Source organism: Astatotilapia calliptera, chromosome 5 (genome assembly GCF_964374335.1).
Source record: "Astatotilapia calliptera chromosome 5, fAstCal68.1, whole genome shotgun sequence".
NCBI classification, from domain to species: domain Eukaryota; kingdom Metazoa; phylum Chordata; class Actinopteri; order Cichliformes; family Cichlidae; genus Astatotilapia; species Astatotilapia calliptera.
The window spans coordinates 14,268,148-14,289,704 of record NC_137426.1 but is presented as its reverse complement, the minus strand read 5'-3'; the positions used below and the strand labels follow the sequence as shown (position 1 = coordinate 14,289,704).

The 21,557-nt window shown below is 39.1% G+C and overlaps 1 protein-coding gene and 1 long non-coding RNA gene across 3 annotated transcripts in view; one reads left to right on the top strand and one right to left on the bottom strand.

Annotated features, from left to right (window-relative positions):
- The window catches only part of mtss1 (MTSS I-BAR domain containing 1), a 98,887-nt gene extending 91,921 nt beyond the window's left edge, over window positions 1–6,966 (top strand). For both annotated transcript variants that reach the window (XM_080301204.1, XM_080301205.1), the window contains one exon: window positions 866–6,966. In XM_080301204.1, the coding sequence (XP_080157330.1) occupies window positions 866–2,055 (1,190 nt within the window). In that variant the 3' untranslated portion in view covers window positions 2,056–6,966. The remainder of the gene's footprint in view (window positions 1–865) is intronic.
- A 4,018-nt stretch (window positions 6,967–10,984) lies between these two features.
- LOC145428679 (uncharacterized) lies at window positions 10,985–12,964 on the bottom strand. Its single transcript, XR_013908996.1, has 2 exons — window positions 12,039–12,964; window positions 10,985–11,480 (listed from the first exon to the last, which is right to left on the bottom strand). It is a non-coding gene; the product is annotated as an uncharacterized LOC145428679 (long non-coding RNA).
- Window positions 12,965–21,557: the final 8,593 nt, after the last annotated feature.

The window sequence follows — 21,557 nt, the reverse complement described above, 5'->3', positions numbered from 1 at the left end:
CTTCTCTGGATAGTCACTTCTTGCTTACCCAGCAGATCCTTTAAAATAAATAAATAGATAAATAAATAAAGCTCCTTTTGTATCAAAGTATAAAGTGATGTAAAAATTGGCTAAATCTTGTGACACTGCTGTGAGGGCATCAGGCGGACAAGCTGACATTGTTTATTTTACCCATTAAGTTAATTAATACATTTTTGGATACAACGTTAATCCAGGTATGGAATTTATTTATTTATATATTTTTTTTTTTAGCTTAGTCACCCAGCTTATAGGAGACTGAGGTTTCTCCCATCACACTTGCTTGCAAAGAGAAGACATTAATTACTCACATTTCATATTTCTGGTGTTGATGCTAGCAGATGAGAAGCTGCCAGAAGCATTTAAATTACGTAGTCCCTTTTTTTACTTAATTTTGGAACCCAAAACAAACAGAACATTAGAAACAAATTCAGCTGCTTTGTCTGTAATTTACTTCCTCCTGTGTGTGTCTGTGTGTGTGTTTGACCTTTTCAAATTTAATGTCGTTGCCATGAATTGACGTCTGTTTTTAACCTTATTATTTGGAACATTGAACTGGAGCTTTGCATGCGTTTTAAAAGTAATTAGGTTGCATGTTGCCCTGTTTTTGTTTGATAAGAGTTTCCACAATGATGCATCCCCTAATTGTTCATTCACAAACATGACAGTGAGTCACTGATGTGATTATGTGCTCCTGCTGCTTCTGTTGTTTGTCTGTCAGGTGAGCGGATGAGAACCCTTTACAAAAAAAAAAAAAAAAATGTCACTGAGATAATCCAGAGGTAATGAAAGGTCTGCCTGAAAGCAGAGCAACTAACATTTTAACATTCTCTCCCCATCTCTGCAGTCGACTATGAGTCCATCTCTCTCCACGGAGACACTGACTCTATCTCCTTACATCACCTCTCCCACGGCAACAGCCAGTCAGATTTCGACAAGTCATCGACCATCCCGAGAAACTCCGACCTCAGATTCCAGTACCGGGAGTTCATCCATTCCAAGCGTCCTGCCTCTACTGTCAGCCTATTGGCTGAGTCCGACTTGAGTGGTGTGTCTAACCGCCAGATGCCATCCCACACGGCAACCATCAGGCGCAAACCTTCATCTAAGCCGCCTTTTCGCAGAGGAACAATCAGTGGTGGGGTTCCCATCCCCATCTCCACCCCGCAGGTTCCACTCAAACCCCTCGGCGGAACCAACGGAAGCGATGAGAACGTTTTCAAAGTGCCCTCTTCTGTAGGTTTAGGTCACAGTAAACTCTGCACCTCCACCCAGAGCCTTAGTGCTTTACCACCCTCCTCCTCCCCATACTACCAGATTGTCCCAGGCCAGATGCCCATCCCAGTGCCCATACCCACTGTTCCTTCACTGCCATCTGAGGGAGGGAACAGTGTCAAACAACAGCAACAGAGGCAATACCAGCAACATCAGCAATACAGTCAACCACAGCAACAGCACAACCAGCAATTCCAGATTCAACAGTTCCAGCAACAGCAACAGATTCAGCAGCAACAGATTCAGCAGCAACAGTTCCAGCAGCAGAAACAGATTCAGCAGCAACAGATTCAGCAGCAACAGTTCCAGCAGCAGAAACAGATTCAGCAGCAACAGTTCCAGCAATGGCAACAGATTCAGCAGCAGTTTCAACATCAGCAGCAGCAGCAGCAGCAGTTCCAACAGCCCCAGATTCAGCAAGCCCAGCAGCTGCAGCCTCAGCACGATCAGTATCAGCTGCAGTTGAACCAGCAGCAGAAACAGAAGCTGTTCCAGCAGCAGCAACAGCAGCACCAGGCCTACACTACTCAGGCAGAGCCCTCCGGTGTGCCCAACAACATCAACTACCAGCCCCAGGCTCCTCCACCCTCCAGCCAGGACCAAAACCCTGAGCAGGTCACCCTAGAAGAAGAAGAAGAAGAAGAAGGAGATGGAGGAGGCAACAGAAACATGTTGACCCTTCTTAGAGGAGTAAAGCTCAGAAGGACCATCACCAATGATCGCTCTGCCCCTCTCCTACCCCCTCCAACCAATCACAAATGAGGCTGACCAGCAGATTTTTATTTCTCTGCTAAACTGTTAAGTTTAGTTTGGTTTCTGAAGAGATATCAGAGTGTGTCAGCACAGAGAAAACTCAAACACACTTTGAAAGTGTTGACAGATTGATTTTTTTTCGCTGGAACTCAACATTGCTTGTTTTATTTTATAAATTTACTTGATTGCCCTTTTAAATTTATGTTTTAAGCATTTTTGAGACTTTTCTGTTGTTGCAGCAAACGTCTTTTTGCCTTTTTTTTTCATGCATTTTGATTGTGGATAAAGTTTTTGTGTGACTCAGTCTTACAGAAAGAACTTTTGATTTGATTATTTTAGTTGGTACTCACTTCCTGGTCAGAAAATGTCATTAGGCAGAACAGGAAGCTGTTAGCATCTTTGGCCTGGCTGTGTTTGATTTGCTTTCTGCTTAGTCTCCCAGGATGGCGGGGTTTATCAGTAGTTCAGTGGACTCACAGTGGTTGAACCATGATCGTGGAGTTTCGAATTTACTGACTCTGGGTCAGTGATTGTCTGGTGTATTTGATCTGAGTATTTAGTTGGTTTCTGGTCATCTCAAAGAGCCAAATGCTAACACTCGTGACTTTGCATCTGGCTTTAGATTTAAATAAGGTAGAACAAGAAAGAGTTTGAGGACACAAGGACTGGGTTTGAGATATATTGAGATATATATATATATATTTTTAAGTGGCATATGGTCTGAGGTCACTTGATTGCTCTTACCTTAGATTGGAGATTTGTGCCACTCCTGGGACTCCAAATGTTTCCTCTGAACGTGAGAGTTTGTGGAATACAATGAAAAATGTTACTGTGGGGAAAAACTCTGGTTTGCTGTGTAAATAAGCATCAAATTTTTTTTAGAGCAAAAGTCACAAATAGACAGCGGTTTGTTGGCAACTTTATGAGGCAACACTGATGTTTCAGAAGAAGCGGCTTGACAAATGTGGGTTGCATTTTTGCTAAACATAGCTGGCTATGATGAGCTGAACTGTAGAACAAAACTACCACAGGGGACTGATGGTTTGAATGTACTTTATAAGGTAAACGCTGCCATGTTTCAAGACTTAGATTTAGTCTAGACTTAGTCTTTAGATTTATTTACACAGATATTTGCATCAACAAGAATGCTTTAAACATAATTTTGTTAAAGAGATATTGTGGACAAGATACTACATGAATACCAAGAAATAGGTTTTTGGCATTTCTTGTTACTTGGTGACCAACATATACATTAATCCAAAACAACTTTAAAGTAATTGTTTGTAGTTCTCTTTATTTCCACTATTATTGGAACCCACAGAACCTATGCATCGGTTTATTCTGGTGTCTTCTGTAAATGCATGACTGAATCTGGGTGGTTTGTAGGCCATGTCGTGATAATTCATGTTATGTGGCTTTGAAGTCCACTTGATGAGTGTGCATATCCTGGTTACAATATTTTAAGGAGTCCTCCTTGTTGTTGTTCCCCTGTATAGTTATAGGACATCAATGATGCAGATTTAAGCACCGCTAACATGTTGGCACGAGGAACATTGAATAATACAGTTTTATTCACAAGTAGTAAAAGTTATGCTGAAGTCATGTTTGAAGGGCATCAGGAGCAGATGTAACTTGACAATTATTTCGATTTTTAAAAAGAGTTATATTATTATATAAAATGTGAGAAAACCATAAAAAATGTCTCGTTTTTCTAAATTACTCAGATTATATTAAACTAAGTTATTTTTTTCAGCTCTAGTTACAGGTTTAAAAATTGTTTTTGAGTATCAACAAAGACCTTGTGATTTTTCCATATTGACTATTGGAAAATTCAGAAGCTACTTATAGCACTATGCTTTTATCATTTAGACAAACATTTTTCAAATTAGTTTCTATAAACAAAGGATCTGCTATATTCAGTGAAGTTTAGGTTTTGCTTGAAGTTTTCAATTCAACTCCACCCACTGAAATATCTCTGAAACATTCGTTTTAGTTGATTTACTGTAATCAACTCGGATAAAATGCTGCTGAGCCTCAAACTGTCGTAACTTTAAATTAAACATTTTTTCTACAGAGTTTGGTTGGACTGAAATAGCTGGTTCTATTTTTGATCTTTGTTCCAATTTGGTAAAATGTTTACCTCTGCTAATCATGACCTTCTAAATCGTATAAGTCTCTTTATTTTATTTTTTATTCCCTGTTTTGTTTTTGTTTTATTTTGTTTTTTAGTTTATAGTCCTTTAAGTCACACCTCAGATGTTTTCAGTAATTAACCTGGAGTTTTGTCTTCTGATGCACTTCAGTCTAAGGCCATGAGAAATTGGGGGCGCTCACTTCCTGTGCTTGAACCAGAAAAATATAGCATCAAGTGCAGGTTAATAAAAGTTGACCAAAGAAATAATTTGTAGCTTAGCATATTTTACCATGGCAGCCTCATTACTTGGGTGTTTCCTGCTAATACAGCTGCTAAACCGATGTGTTGCTTCTAAAAGTTGCCCATCTTCTTCATTTGTGAGCTGTTAGCATGTTGGACTCAGATTGTCCTCAGTTAAAGATTTGGCGAATTTGAGTGGTTAAAATAATTTTTGTTGGAGCAACAGCTGATTACTTTTATAATAATTTAATGTGGTAGTTCTTCTGTTGATTAATCCAACAATAATTAGGTTTATAAAAGATCAGGAAATGGCACAAAACAGTCAAATGTCCAAAATCCATAAATAGTCAAATTACAATTTTAGAAATCAAAGAAAAAGGTTTTTTTTTCTTTTTGTGTTGGGGGGTCTTTTTTTTTTTTTTTTTAATAATTGATTAATGAATTATTAATTTTTCCACATTGTTTTAATTCTTAGCTCAAAATTTTACATTCTAATAAATTATTTCCTCTGATTCTTAAAACTTAAAATTTTGGTTTAAAAATTATATAAAACATGGACGTAGCTTCTATATTTAAGTGAATACCTGCATTCTCACTAACAGCCAACACGGGGGACAAATGTTGTTAGAAAAAGAAGTCTGTGGACAAACAACCATACTTCTTACTTATCTGTGATCTCCCTTTCCTGATGAGTTGTTGGGCTCTGTCACTGCTTTGAATACAACGTTATTTTCATTTTAATTCTTCTTCCTATTAGTCTCATAAAGCAAAGTGAGGGTTAGTTTAAGCTGTGCAGTGTTTCTGGGATTTTCAGATTGCCCTCTTGCTCGTGCCAGCAGTGGGTGATTTCAGAGGCTACATCCATCTTTTATGTACAGTCTGTGCCTATTGGACAGAAAATTATAACATGATAGCAATTATGATACTTTCTACCAAAATTATACCTGAAACTGCTGAGACGACATTAAAGCAGGAAAATTTAAGTTAATTCAACCGGTAAATTTTTTATTTTGGTTCGTAGCTCCTAATTTCTTTGGTGCGAGGAGCTCTGGGCCTCAGTATTTCTAAAGTTCTACTTTGAAGCTGCCTGTGAGAGACCTGCTGCATGCTGGGAAATGCAGTCTGCTTTGTGGTCAGCTGGTCCTGGTCAGTTCCCGGAGAGACTTTTGTGTACTTTTTGTGACTTCCTGCAGCTTCATTCTGATTCGTCTTTAAGCCTCTCTTTTTGATTGGACCCAATGAGCCCCACAGCAGTTGTGTATGTATATATTAGTGCTTCTATTCCTGGGAGAGATCTAAGTCTATAAATCTATATAAAGATGTACGTATACGTATCCTGATTGTACTTTTATTTTGTTGATTTATTATTGATCTGATGACGTGGTTGGTTGGATCTGACGCTGCCAGTGATCGTCGCTCATCATATTTTTTTTTTTGTAGAAAAGCTTTAAAGGAGGAAACCCAGTGAACTTCCAGGTCTTTGAGGATCTGATACCTGATTGGACATCAGACTGTTAAACAAAAGGACTGAAAGGACATCTAGATGATATAAACCAAGAGAATGTAGACATGTTCTGTTCTTCATCTTTTGACGCTCGCTGTGGGATCAACAACAACAATAATAATAATAATAATAATAATGCTGATGCTAATTGGTTCTGGTATTTTTTTTTGTCTGTGTTCTGTTTACTGTACTCTTTACACCTGTAGCAGTATAAATTTGCTGTAGGAGTGCTCTGTTTCTATAAAAAGTTCAATATGCAGAAAACTGAAGGACTGCTGACAGCTATTCATAGAGCTGAAACTCTACAAAATAAGCAGTTCTGAAAACTTTGGTCAAACACTGCAAGTAAACATTCATCTTTTGTTTTTGTCCTTATTTTTGTTGTATTGCAGCTACTTTATCATTTACAGTACCAGCCAGCACCTCCTCTAACTGAAGTGCTCTCACATGATCCTCTGGGGTGTGATTTAGGCGTGTGTGGGGTACAAATACAAAATCCTTTCCACGGAGTACAGCGAACACACATAACAGTGTCCTCAAAAGGGACCCTTTACGCTGCTCCTTATTTTCTGCCATTTATATATTCTGTTAGTGGGATGGATGTTAATGTTAAACATGGCCAACGTTTCAAATAAAGAGTTCAACATTTTTACAAGTAATCACCAAGAGCCAAAATCTCAAAGTGCTTTAGTTCCTTTCTACTCTTACAACTGTACGATGTCATTAATAGCATATATCCCTATTGTGGTCATCTCAGGACAGAAGCCCCACCCACATCAGAAGATATGTATCCTAAAGGGGCCCTGTTCTGCGTATTTGTTTGCCCAACTACAGAAGCTCAGCATGATTTATCCTGTAATGTTCACGCTGCCATGCAAAAGCAGTGGTACCTGTGCTTCTGTAGGACCAGTGAAGTGGCGGACGAGTAAAAAGCGATTACAGTTGTGTTTTTTTATTGAATTTATTGAAAGGATCCTCAATAATCTGAATGATGGGCAGTAAAAGAAAAAAAAAACCCATTAAAAAATGCCTTTTTGTCAAATCAGCTGATTTCATTGTGTGAAGGGAGGAGGAGGATGGTGGAGTCGTCTATAACACCTTAGGAGCGAGGACATGACCACTTATTTTTATTTTCATGGTAAAGTCCAAACTGCATCCAAGATGCAAATGGCTATGTTATACTCCTGACACAACATTAGCTCTTTGCAAGCATCTGCACGGACAGCATGCTAACACAAAGGCAGCAAACAGTCCAGTGTGATGCCAAAGCTGAGTGTAAGCTGACCTGACCTCACTTTCAGCAGGTAACAAAAGCATTGGGGCCTCAGGTCCTACCTGCACGTGGTTGGTGATGGCTTTGAAGTCTTATCGGGCTGGTTTTTGGTTTTGTGCTCAAACTTGAACACTAGAAGGAAGATCATGTGTTTGTGCTCAGTAGGACATTTGGGTGGGGCTGCAGCTTAACTTTTATATTCCTAACTGGTTATCATCTTACACTGAATTTCAGAGCATGTAATGGACTGACACAGTAATGTAACAACACTGGCTACTGGGAGGCTGTTAGCACCCATCCTAGCTAATGCTAATAACATTCATGACCTCAGGCAAGATGAAGAGGAAGCATGGGCTTGCTGGCAGGTATTTTCCCACACAGGTGACTTTGATAAGATAAGGTAACTCTTTATTATCATTGCACAGTCATAAATAGTATAATGAAACTGGAAAACTGTCCCATGTCAGCACTATGTACAACACGACACGGTAACTTAACTTGGCTGCAACTCCCCTGAAGTCTTCACCTGTAGGCATGACTACTACATTCACAAGAGTATGTGTTGTTATTGTTGCAGTGGAAGCAGGTGAACTTGGAATTTAGGTGAAAGTTGAGGTAAAGATGGCAGCAGCTGTGACTGCAGGCTAAAGCAGTAACTTGGCTCATGTTGTCCTTTCATAAGGCACTGAGTCATCTTTTGAGCTTTGTGTTGCTCAGAGTCATCTGATGCTCAGGGGCAGCAGGTGGGAGGCGAGGGACTTGAATTAAAGACACGTGCATTTTTTTTTTTTTTAAATCTTTGTGAGAACAGTTGTTGGTATAATGTATTCATTAACCCCTCTAATCCCAGCCTAAACCAGACTCTATTATGAATCCTGAAACCGAGACCAAACTCGCAAAAAAGCGCTTTGAAGATTTGAAGTCAGCACAGTCCAGACCCATTCTTCTCTTTAAGAGGTTCAAGATGATACTTGTCCACATAAGCATACAAAACACAAAAAGACAGGTGAGTTTGTCCACTTGTAAGGAACTTAGTCACTGTTACATAAAACCTTGAAGCTGTGACAGCGGTGAGTCACGCTGACCCAAATACTGAAGGAGGCAAACTCTGCTCAGTGAGTCAAAGCCCACATCACAGTGACAGTGCACAAATCTCTGTGTTACACCAGTGTTGCAGCAGATGGAGTTTCTCTCTGTACCAGCAGAGGATGCAAGAGACCAAAACAGTATAAAGCCTTTACATGCACCTCTGAGAGTAAACATGCTTAAGTCTTATTCTTTTTTCCTGTAATTCCACCTCCGATTCTTTGCGTTTGTCCTGTTTCACACTGTCCAACTCTGTTCTGAATACCACAATACTGAAAATAAACTTAAGGTATTATATATGTTAAAATATACTCCTAATGATTAAACTACATTTTAATAGTGAGACAGTCTGTGAGCAGCACTTTAGATCCTGTAAGTAAAAGTTAAAGCCACCCTGGTACCTCGTATATCCCACAGTATTTAATATACTGTATATAACATGATCCTCCCATCCCTTTTCTTCCATTTATTGGATTTCCGGTTACTGTGGGTCTGGAGTACATCCCATCGGTCACAGAGTGAAGGGCAAGGATCACCCTGGACAAGTCACCAGGCTGTCTCAGGGCCAACACACAGAGACCTTCTCTCATTATGAAGTTTTGAGCTGAGGCTTTTCGCTATTTTGTGTTTAAGGTGATTTGATCAGACAGAGAATGTGAGGAACACTGCAAGCTGATATCGCACGAGCGATATGTCGATCACAAAACTGTTTTATATTCCTTTACCACCCCTCAGCTGCAAAAGGCTGATTATGCGTCATCGTCATCCTGGCGGGGAGGTGACATGGACGCCCAAGTTTGTGATATGCAATAACTCAAGAACGAAATGACGTACCAATTCCAAATTGTTACCATAGCTATATCTACTGAAAATCTTGAATGTGACCTCAGTCTTAAGATCAAGGTCATAGGTCAAGTTTTCTGAAAATCTTGTGAATGCGATGTAGGAATTTCAAATTGATACCATGGGTACATCTGTTAGTAGGCTGAGGGGTAGCACTGGCTGCTGTCAGTCTTTTTATGAATCCCAGTGGAATCAAAATTCACTAAAAAAAACATTGTATTAAAAAACAAACTGAAAATAGCACCTCAGAACATGAACCTGTCAGAAAAAGTGTTAATGCCCCCTGCTGGCCATTACATTTCTGAGCTCAATTAGTCCATACCATTGACTGTTTTCTACAGTCAATGGTATGGGCAGAAATCTGTGCCATCAGAAACTGAATTTGAATAAGTTCAATTTGAATTTGAATTGCTCCGATTGAATCTGAATTGTAACTTGAATAAATGCTTTTGAAAACTGAATTTGAATTAGTCTAATTTGAAATTGAATTTATGGTTTGAAAATGATCATCACTAAATTGAAATTGAATTTATATTTTGAAAATGAATTGATTTGCTTTGAAACTGCATTTTATCCTTTAAAAATTCAGCTCTCGAATAATTTCAGTTTCACTTCTCACCATTCAGTTTCAGTTCTACAATTCAATTTCAGTTCCAAAATTCAGTTTTTTGGAACTTACATCCGGTTCCGGTTCAAGCGCAGATTAATAGAACTACGTTTTACTAGCGGACCGAAAGTGTTACTGACGGGAATCTACAGCGTCTTGAGCTGAATTAAGACTTCAGAAGTCATTCGTCATGTCGAATGACCAGCGGATAAACTCTCAGGTTGGTAATAAATGTATTACATGTATAAGAACAAGCGTCATGTTAACAAATGATAGCCGTACAGTAACTGTTATGCTTATTGTAGCTGTTAGCTAAAAACGCTAATTTAGCGTAGTTTGCCCTGAATTCAGCTTTGACAAACAAATATGATCGACTGTTTCTAGTAGAATTCCAAAGTTGTTGTCTTGGACCCTCTCAGAGTACCCCCTCTGTATGCTTGCAGAGACCCCTACAGTAAGGAAACATGCAAAACGGTGTCCAAACCTTTGTATTTTAGCTTTATTTATGCCTTACACAGCATCCCAACTCTTTAGCTAACTTAATAACTTTAGCTAAAGTGAATAGTTAGTCTAATTCATTAGTGCAGCATTACTGGATCACCTCTGTTTGAAGTGATATAATGTGATATTCAACTATCACTGAAACAGCAAACTTTGTAAATAAGCAAACAACACTTCTCATTCTCTAAACGTTTGGCCACAGCTGTAGATTACACTATCAGTGCTTGTTCACTCTTGACAATAATTACATTTCTAAATTCTCTTTGTGCATTTACAGGTAAACAATATCTAATATTTTATCTAAATGACTGCTTTGTCTTTGAAAAGGGTGAAGAGCCTGAGGCCGGTGACAGTCCAGTTCTACTCTAAGTACATCCTTACAGTGGCTCACAGGACAAGGCCACATTCCTGTCCTGCCAGAAGAGAAGACAAACTTCAGAGTCTTCATGCAGTTCAACCACACCTGTCATATTCCATATGACAGGGGTCTCAAACTCCAGTCCTCAAGGGTGGACTGGAGTCATGCAACTTTTCCATGCCCTCGAGGACTGGAGTTTGAGACCCCTGCCGTATGGTGTTCATGCTGTTTTCTACCCCACAGTTACAGCATGTCTGACTGCCTGATCAGCATATGCAAAAATATATGATGAGTTTAAGCATGTGATGACTAAGGCCTTCCATTATGGTGTTTGTCATCACATGTCACAGACATCTGGATGATCATTTGGAATAAACAAAACTAAAAACTTGTTACTTCATCTTTTATCTTTATTATTATTATTATTATTATTGTTGTTCTTATTTTACACTTTTCATTGTTAGGCATTAGGTTTATTTGTAGTAGTCCTTTCCAACGTCTTTCCCTCTTCCATGTTACTGTGTCAGCTTGTCAGCATCTATTTGAGTTTGGAAGTGGAACAGAAAGTCAGGAAATCCAAAGTGCCATTAAAACCAGAAGAGGTTCTTATATTTCAGAAGAAGGGATTAATTCAAAAGAAATGACCTCAATGCCATATTTTATTTAGGAACACTAGAGAGCACTTTGCAAAATAACACATTCTTATAATTTCACCCTCAGATGAGCCAAGCTACGACTGTCAGGGAAGGTGATGTAGGTTCAGAGCATATGAGAGTGGTTAAGTTAATGTCTCTTGTCTAGATGAAGGCACAATAGGGATCAATGGCAAGGCGTAGAGATTCAGTATCTTCAGTCTTCAGTGGACACTCCATTTCTGGCACAAAACACCTGTAAAAGATGGTCGATTTAGGAGGTGACCCGACAACTTCAGCCTGTCAAACATAGTAATGGAGCAGTATGTTTAAAAAATATATCTAATTAAGCATGCACTCAGTACCCTAAGAATTATTATGGTAGTTAAACACAGTGATAGTTGTATATCACATTATATCACTTCAAACAGAGGTGATCCAGTAATGCTGCACTAATGAATTAGACTAACTATTCACTTTAGCTAAAGTTATTAAGTTGGCTAAAGAGTTGGGATGCTGTGTAAGGCATAAATAAAGCTAAAACACAAAGGTTTGGGCACCGTTTTGCATGTTTCCTTACTGTAGGGGTCTCTGCAAGCATACAGAGGGGGTACTCTGAGAGGGTCCAAGACAACAACTTTGGAATTCTACTAGAAACAGTCGATCATATTTGTTTGTCAAAGCTGAATTCAGGGCAAACTACGCTAAATTAGCGTTTTTAGCTAACAGCTACAATAAGCATAACAGTTACTGTACAGCTATCATTTGTTAACATGACGCTTGTTCTTATACATGTAATACATTTATTACCAACCTGAGAGTTTATCCGCTGGTCATTCGACATGACGAATGACTTCTGAAGTCTTAATTCAGCTCAAGACGCTGTAGATTCCCGTCAGTAACACTTTCGGTCCGCTAGTAAAACGTAGTTCTATTAATCTGCGCTTGAACCGGAACCGGATGTAAGTTCCAAAAAACTGAATTTTGGAACTGAAATTGAATTGTAGAACTGAAACTGAATGGTGAGAAGTGAAACTGAAATTATTCGAGAGCTGAATTTTTAAAAGATAAAATGCAGTTTCAAAGCAAATCAATTCATTTTCAAAATATAAATTCAATTTCAATTTAGTGATGATCATTTTCAAACCATAAATTCAATTTCAAATTAGACTAATTCAAATTCAGTTTTCAAAAGCATTTATTCAAGTTACAATTCAGATTCAATCGGAGCAATTCAAATTCAAATTGAACTTATTCAAATTCAGTTTCTGATGGCACAGATTTCTGCCCATACAATGGTCCATACTAAAAACAGATTTATCTCTATCCTGTTAATGCTCCCATCTCATCATGTAGCGTTTAGGGGTTTTCAGCTTTTGCTAGCATGCTCTTTTTTTTTTTTTTCCAGTAAGTTGATGCTAATCGTCCCCGCTTGTTGAAAGCATCATTATCTTCAAGAGGTTTCCCCTCTTTGTGAGAGGGAGAGAGAGAGGATTGAGGCTCGTGGATCGTGCCGAGTTGTTTGTTCCTTTGTGTGTTCTTGTTCATGGTTTTGAAATAAAAAGTGTATTCACTAGGCTGAAATAACATTTTATGTGAATGTCCTGATGAGTCATGGTAAATGGATGATGGTGAGATCAACTCTGTGAACATTCACTCGGAGCCGGTGACTCATCCAGAGTGAAATGAGCTACAGCCCTCCCTGCGCTGTAGCACAGACACTAAAGTCCTTTTATCCTCTTCCAACAACACTCAGCTGGGTTCCTGCTGTGGATGTACAGAAAACTTGAAAGATCTCCACATATCTTTTTCCTGCTACTTGTTCCGCACCTTTTTTTTTCATCCGATTTTTCAGAATGAAGCCCAGCTGATACTGTATAGTTTAGAAAGTGTCTTAAAGAGATGCTTGAAAAAACCTAATAAAACATTTCTAATCACTTTAATAAAAACACTTGTGCACCTGCATATACAGAATTATCCACTAACACAGTGTATGATATTCTAGTGCATCCCATCTTGCTGATACTTTCCGGATGTTAAATGTAGGCAGCTGATCTCAAAACAAAAACCATGCAAGGTGTTTAATCTGCAGCTCTGTAGATTAAACACTTTGCTGATAACAAAAGTCACCGCTCATATAGGTCGGAGCCGACAGAATGGCTTCAAGAACTCATGAAACCACTCTTTACTCACAAAATGTATAACCTTGATATGACGGACTCGAACGGAACATAAATACGAGAGTGCAGTGGACACAAACCTGAAGATCATAGACTGTATATAAAAGATAGACATAAAACCACAGTGAGAAAAACATTAAAAGCTAATGCTAACAAGCTCAATTAGCAACCAGCATTTGTAAACTGTATCAGTACAACGCATACACAGATCGGCTACCTTAAGAAAGGCTTCAACAACACCAAGACAAATGGGGAGGTGAGATGAATTGACACAAGTAAACCTTAGTATACAGGTATATGGTATAGCTGCACACAATTGCACACCTGTCCATCAAAGCAAGCACATGTCCTTAAGCCTTAATAAAAACCAAAAAAAGATGAGTCATTGAAAACAATCCCCGCACATACAGCTGATAATAATGGAAACATAGCTGCAAGGAGTAGAAAGTGAACGTTTCGGTTTTAAGTTGAGTTCTTAGGGACTGACTTACTTTGGGAGCCGCCCTTTTCTTTTCTTTTCTTTTCAGCATTTTGTGGGTCCAGACAGCTTCATGGTTTATTACCTCAAGTTTAGCCTCTACTGCAGGAAGACCTTTCTTCATCATTTGATTTTGACAGCATGATCAAATTTCACACGATGTGGACAAGCACATCGGGGGGAAAAACAATAAATGCAATAAAAATATAGCTGGATCTGAATTTAAAATCTGAATTCTGAATATTTAGTCTGTTTTCCTGTTAATGTTTGGCTTAACTGAGATTATGATAATAGGGAAAAACAATTTTATAAAGCATACTAAAAATCAGTGTTTATTACTTTTCTGGTTCGATAAATTCATGTGTCTCACAGAGACAAGGATCAACAAGGTCCTTGAAATACTTTAATAAAGAAACAAATAGTTGGGCTTTGTGATGCTTACAAAAAAAATGATGCTGAAGCTGAACCTCTGAGTTTAAAGTCCACCGAGGAAAAAACAGAAATTAAGGAAATAAAACATATACCAAAGACAAAAATGGTTGATGGAGCTGTTATCAAAAATATTACAGATACAAAAACGTTTGCTCTGTCTGTCAGAATAAAGTTGAAAGCAGTTTGAGATATTCAGTCCTCTGACTTCCAGCATGATGTCTGAAGGTAATCATCATTCTGGAGGATCGTTAAAAATTAATTTACAATTGTCTGATTACCCACGCTATTTAAAGAGGATTACTAATGACATTTTCAATGAATTCATTTGAATGGAACAAACCAGATGTCGCAGCCGAGCTCATTATTTGTTTCAGTGTTTAAAAACATTTCTTGTTCCTGGTGTTTTCATTAACACTTTTTGTCACTGAATGTTACTAATGGTGTTTATTAACATTAAAATGTGATTAATATACATTAATGTTTTCATTAATATATCGATTTTTCATTTTGATCCTTTCAGGTCCTTTTCCTGAGATGACTTTATGTGACTGACCAGGATTTGCTTCAGTTCTGATCCTTGAAATTAAAATCTCTCATCTGCTTGATTTATTGTTTGTCCCCAGTTCTGCGTCATTGTGATATCACTGAGGGAAATGATGACCAGATTGGTGGTGCATGGATAGGAAGTAACACTGTGCTATTTTTAGCTGCTTACCTCAGAATGATGATAATGCGCTGTCATGGACAGAGTGAGTCCTATTGTTCGTGTGTGATCGCATAGACTCGTCCCTATCAGAGATGGGCGCTAGAAGCAGTTTGTGAGGATGCAGGGTGAGTCCACTGTGGAAAGCATTGTGACTGGACAGGAAAGTTCAAAGACTTCAGGCTTGCTTTGGTAACGACTAGTGCAGTGCATTCGGGGGGTTATTTTGGCACACTGGGTTCCCTGAGCGTAGAAAAAATCCAATGCCCCCTGTGGAAGTTGTGACTCACCATTAATCATGTGCCTCATCACATGAGTCAAGGTGTTAAAAAAAGTGTGGGTCATTTTCAGCAGAGGTTTTGGGTGAAACCACCATGTGAGAAATGCATTACAAAAAGTACCCAAAGTTTAATATGGATTCTTTTTTATCATTATCATCATTATTGTTACTATTAATGATTAAAAAACCAAAATCATCGCGGTGAATGGGCTGTCAGCTGACAGAAAAAGTTTGATATCCACTGTCTTAATCTGTAATAAAGGTGGCTGTGCAGATTAATGTAAACTGTGTATGGAAACATACTATTAAGGCTGGGATGGTGGTAGTGCAGGTCACCTACTGATTGGAAGGTTGGTGGTTTGATCCCTGGCTGCTCCAGCCTGTGTGCCAAATATCCTTGAGCAAGATACTAACTCCAAGTTTCTCTCTGATGTGTAAATATTTGATAGAAACCACTTAAGCCTAAAAAAAGTGCTTTGGGTGAGCGAGGTAAGTGTAGAAAAACGCTATATAATAACTAGTCCATTTATGGCAGGTCACTCGGCGCTTTAGACATCAGCTTGCAAAGTTTCATATTGTTTATGTTTCTGAAAAGGTTTAAGTGCTTTGCCTAGATTATGTTTATGTTTATTCTGAACAGTGCAGACTGCTGGAGCTTAGTCACACATACACTGTGACACACAGCATACTTTTGTACTCTGTTGTACTTTTCAGACGCCCACGGGTTGTTTGCTTTTGTTTGATGTACCTGTTAGAGTCAGGTTTTGTGATGTTGCTCGGCAGGTGTTCAGCGGATGTAAGACGGCTGATGTCAGTATCTCCATGAGCGCGACAATTGCTTTTAAGTTCAGCGCAGTTTGGGAGTGTAACGTTAAAATTTAACACTATTTATACGAAACTGTCCCTACAGTGTCTAACTCAACCACTGCTTCACTAGAAAAAGCTATCATGATTCTTTATCATCAGCGGTGGCAGCAAAGTCAGGATGAGTCACATTAAAGGCTTACTGATAACATGAAAATCAAACACTGTGTGCTCAACCTGCCAGTTATCTGAAACTAAACAGCGGCAAGACAAAGGAAAAACTTGGCCTTTAAAATCCCACAGATAACGCAGGGATGATGAGGAAAAAGGAAGAAGAGAGAACTTTAAAGCCTTTTAAAGAGAAATGATTTCCAGACTTTCCCTCAGTTTGCCAAATGTATGTATTTGAGAAACACGGCCCAGAGCAACCCAAGCTCTGCCTCAGGTTTTGAATATTTGTAGATCTAACTTTTTGTAAATGAATTACTTTTCATTTTTCAAGAGTGATAAAAAACTACAATAAAAGTAATTCAGTGTTGCTATAGGAACCAGCCAACTGAACTCTGAGTCTCAAAAGCAGATGTGAAACCTTTGAGCCAACACTAATATAATTTATTTTTGACATTATTACTTGAAAAAAAATCATTTTAAAAGCGAACCTCCTAGACTTTGGCATGCTTATTTACATGTGTATGCTGTTAGAAAGGATGTTCATCTTAAACATGGCCCACGATGAAACATTGAGGTTCACTGTGTCGTGATTTTAGCCAGAACAAGTGGATCCAAACGCAGACGCAGAGACACCAAGCAAGTTTCCAGGTATTTATTACAATGACTGGAGTTAGACTGGATGCCAAAGGGACTCACACCAGGGGGCAGAGGTGGAGAGCAGGTAGGCAGGTACATTCTTCCAGAGGTGACTTGATTTTCCAGAGGGACCAAACTTTTTCCTACAACTGAAGCTGTAACGATGTGGTGGATGGAACAGCTGAGTGGCTGAACCGGTTGTGTCAAATAGTCGGAGGATGAGAACAGGAGCTTGTGGAAAGACATGCCTCATGGACATATTTTCCCTCATAAATCTCTGAAATTAGATAGTTTAGATTTCGCCCTTGAAGAAGAAGCGAACTAACCAGCTAATGTCAGAGAGTAAGTGGACTGAGGGGCTACACCAAGACCCAGCTTAAGGCGAATAAGGATTATTTTGAATGTAAGATCATACAAAGCTTCTCTAGTGGGTTATGAGAAAAAAAATATAGAGTTGGAAATGATCAAAACAGATTCTTAAGAATTCAGTTTATATCTCCATTACATGAAAAGTGGCCACTGTAGACGCAGACATAGACTGCTTCTGCTCTGACCTTCCCCCGGATAAGCATTACAAAACGATAGATGTCAGATGAATACACCAGATTTTTGAGCCTCTGTTTGTACACAGGTGGTGGAGAGTTACCTGTTTGCCTAACTGTTTATGGTTTAGTGTTTGTGGTAAGGACATTCAGCGTTCCTTACTGATAACAGATGGGACACAGAAGGGCTGTATAATGGTGATAAAATGTGACCAGGTGATTGACTCTGGATCAGCCTGTGTTTACATTGATTAAAACCATTTCCATCACTATGAAGACACAACTACACACTCGCACACTGTGTTTTTGTATACTTGTGAGGACGCACACTGTCCTACATGACTCCCGATTTCTCTTACTCTAACCTTTACTGTGACCAAACAACTGATCCCAGCTTCAAATCAGTCCCTAAGCCAAACCTGAGTGTGTTTGCTTTCTATCTATAAACACTGTGTAAAGGAACTCTGAGTTCCTCTTGCTTTTTTTCTTACACGACAGTGTGAAAGTATAGCCTTTACTGTGAAACTCATTCATTTTGGGCTCTAAACCAGCTGAGCTGTCCTGAATCCACCCTTTTCCTGACTGTTTGGATCAGGTCATTGCGGTGCTGAAAGATGACCTGCTACACCAGTCTTGACCACACACACAGACACACTCAAACACAGTTTTCCTGCCAAACTTGGGTCAGCTTGGCCAGGGGACAGCATACTGGCCCTTTCAGGGTGCCCTCACCATGGAAACTATTTGTGTCATGTTGCCGCCACACCATGTGACAAATGACCGCGTGCAGACATTAAACAGACCGGCACACACTGCTGACCGTGATCCTTTACAAACAGTCGTTTGTTAATGTAGTTACGAGCAGAGTTAAGTATTTAAGTATTTATTTGTGTAGCAATCATATAAAATATGGCTTCATAAGAGAAGTTCAATCAATGTGAAAAATTGTTGATTATTAATTATTAATGACTTTATAGTGACTACATCATCATCTCACTAAATGCTGGTATACTGTTAATAAATGAATGCGTAGAAAGCAGTAAAACAACGGACCTGGGAGAATATTTAACAGCAAAGAAGAGCTTGAGGTTCACATAAATGTTGTTTTTGGTGTTGAAATAAACTTTTAAAATGCTTTTTAGTTTTTTAAAATTATATAAAATCACCTTTTACCACTAGAGGTCCTCAGTGGGTCAGTTTGGGCTGACTTCATAACGAACTCTTATGCTGCTCTTTCATTTATTCTTGCAATCCCTTCCACTCTGATCCGTTGACTAAAGACAAAACCCCTGATCTGTCCAGTAAACACACGTCATCGTGTTCCTAACGGCCTGCCAAGTTTCACCTCCCTCTGTTTGCTTTCATTGATCTGACGCTGGTATTCCTTTTTTTCCCCCTTTCCTTCCAGGACCTCAGGCTGAATGCATGTACACTGCTCCCTTACAGCTGCTGACTGGATTTGAAACCAGAACAAACTTCATGACCACCTGCTTTTCCTTATTAAATTTAGTTAGATAAAACCAACGGGCAAGAAAAGAGAGAGCCACTACACCTACACTAATTCAGAATAATGAGGGCTCTGTCTCACAGAGCCAACTCTCTGATGGGATGGAGGAAAAGGAAGGGGAAAGAAAATCTAATAAATAATTTACTTTTCTTATGAGAAACAAATATCAGTTATTTAAGAGAATTTCCAAACAATTTATCCAGCTGCTTGAAAAAGCTCTAAATCCACCAAAACATGAAACTATCTTTGTTGATTAGCTTTAATGGCTGGATGTTCCTGATGACGCCTCGGGGGTTTGTGTACTTTTGTGATCCCAGGAGCTCTGCTGTCTAGGGCAGTTGGCCCCTGGTAGGGTCTCTCAAGCCAAAGAGATCAGAGCGGGTCATCTACTAATCGAAAAGTTGTTGGTTCGATCCCTGTCTGCTCCAGTCTGCATGCCAAACATTCTTGAGCAAGGTACTAAGTTGCTCTCAGATTCATCCATTGTAGTGTGAATGTGTGTGAATGTTAGACAGAAAGCACTTAAGCGTAGAAAAAGTGTCTGTGTGAATGAGGCATGTTGTATAACGTGCTTTGAAGTCTCAGGTAGACAAGAAAAGTGCTATATAAAAATAAGTCCTGTCTAGTCATCTCACCTGCAAGTATCTCTTGGCCAGATCTTGGTACATGGTCTTATGTGGACGCACCATCTGCATTAGGTGCCATACAGAACTGGTACAATGTGGACCCGGCTGATGAAATTGGATCCTTGAACATTGTCGTTTGGTAGGGGGCTTGGAGTAGAACTATTACTCCACCATACTGAAAAGAGCCAGCTGGGGTGGTTTGAGTGTCTGAAAAAGCTCCATCGTGGGGACCTCTTAGGTGAGGTGTTCCATGTATGTCCGATTAGAAGGAGACCTGCCGGAAAGGTTATGTCTCTGACAGGGAATTCTGGGCATCTCTGCCACCTGCATGACCCCAACCGAGACAAGCTGCAGGAGATAGATGAATGGATGCTGTTAATTTTTTAATTAAAGAGACTTCATCCTTGAGCAAACAATCTATATCGACCTGGTAAAAGCCTACACACGGCTCACACAATGTGACATGGGTAGCAAACAGTCATTGGGCAACCTCTTAACCCAAAAACAGTTACGCCGATGATGATGATGGTGATGATTAGGAGGGCGATATTTGATATGTGGTTTTACAACTTCAGGATATTTATAAATAGAAACATCTATATTAACAAGTAACGGTAACATAGAAGGCAACTTAACTGACCTAATTCTAAAATAAACCACCTGCAGCCTGAAGAGCCGTCACAAACCCATCTTTAAAAATAGATCACACATCAGTGGTTGATGTCACAACTGCCACCCGGAGTTTGAATGCAGCCAAATTCAAATAATTGAGAGATTATTACTTATTATCTGAAACTAAACCTTTGTTGTCATATCTGTCTTTATGTACCAGCATCAGGGCAAATTTCACTTGGGTTTGGCTCATATCTTGTCTATAAAAAGAAATAAAATAATACATTTGGTCCAAGACTGTTTTTGACCCAGTGAAATTGTCCTCTGTAGTTGGAGTCCACTGTGTCTGTGCACCCAGCTGGATCCCAGCAGGTGGATAATCAGCACTTGCCAAAATCACTTTTGTAATTATGGGGTGAGGCTGAATTCTAGCACAGCACAGCCACAGGCACAATCTGATGTTACTGCTGGTGTTGCTCCTAAAGCATCATAATCCGTCTGAACCATCACTAGTTTGTGATGGTGTAGTTTTAAAAAAGGCTCCACATGGCAAAAGAAAAGGTTTGCTTCCAGAAAGCAAAACCAGGATGGCTTTTCTTTGATGGTTACTGCTATAAGAGAGGCTGTGAACTTCTTATAAACCTAAAGAGCCTGTGATCAAAAATAAATCCACTAAATCTAAAAAAATGCTGCTACTACAAAGCTATGCAATGATGGTCCTGGAGTCCTGGAGTTATAGGAGCAACACCACACACACACAAACACACAGAGGAGCCATAAGTGAATCAGACTGCATGCATAAGTTGCACGTTAAGTTGAGGGTTTTCACTATGAGGTGTGGACCTGACTTTGAAGCAGAGGACAATACACACTCATATAGTAGGGACTGAAGTATGATCTACTTTATCTTCCTTTTTGACTCTAATGGGGACCATAATTCACCAAGTGAATAACATGTTTCATCAAATAAAACGAGCAACTGAGAGCATAAAGTCATCGGGAGAGTGTTTGATGAGGTCGTAGATTCAATGATCTGACAGCCGTTTTCCCACAGATTTCTATATAGTCAGACGTCTTAAAACCACTCTCTGATAGGCATGAGAAAGAATGCAGATTTAATGGCTTCACTACATCCATCCTTTGTATACAGTCTTTCTTCACCCTATACTACAAATTTGCAAACCATATCCACCATCGGCTAGCTCGCACTAGAACTGGAGTCATATTTTTTGTATTTTCTAATTAGCTTTTACATTTATTCTCTTTAGTTTCAGATAGTTTCTAGAGTGGGCTGATTAAAACTGTTTAGTTTTACTTGAATTATTATAATATGCAGGGTGCTTTTGAGGGGCAGATTTAAGA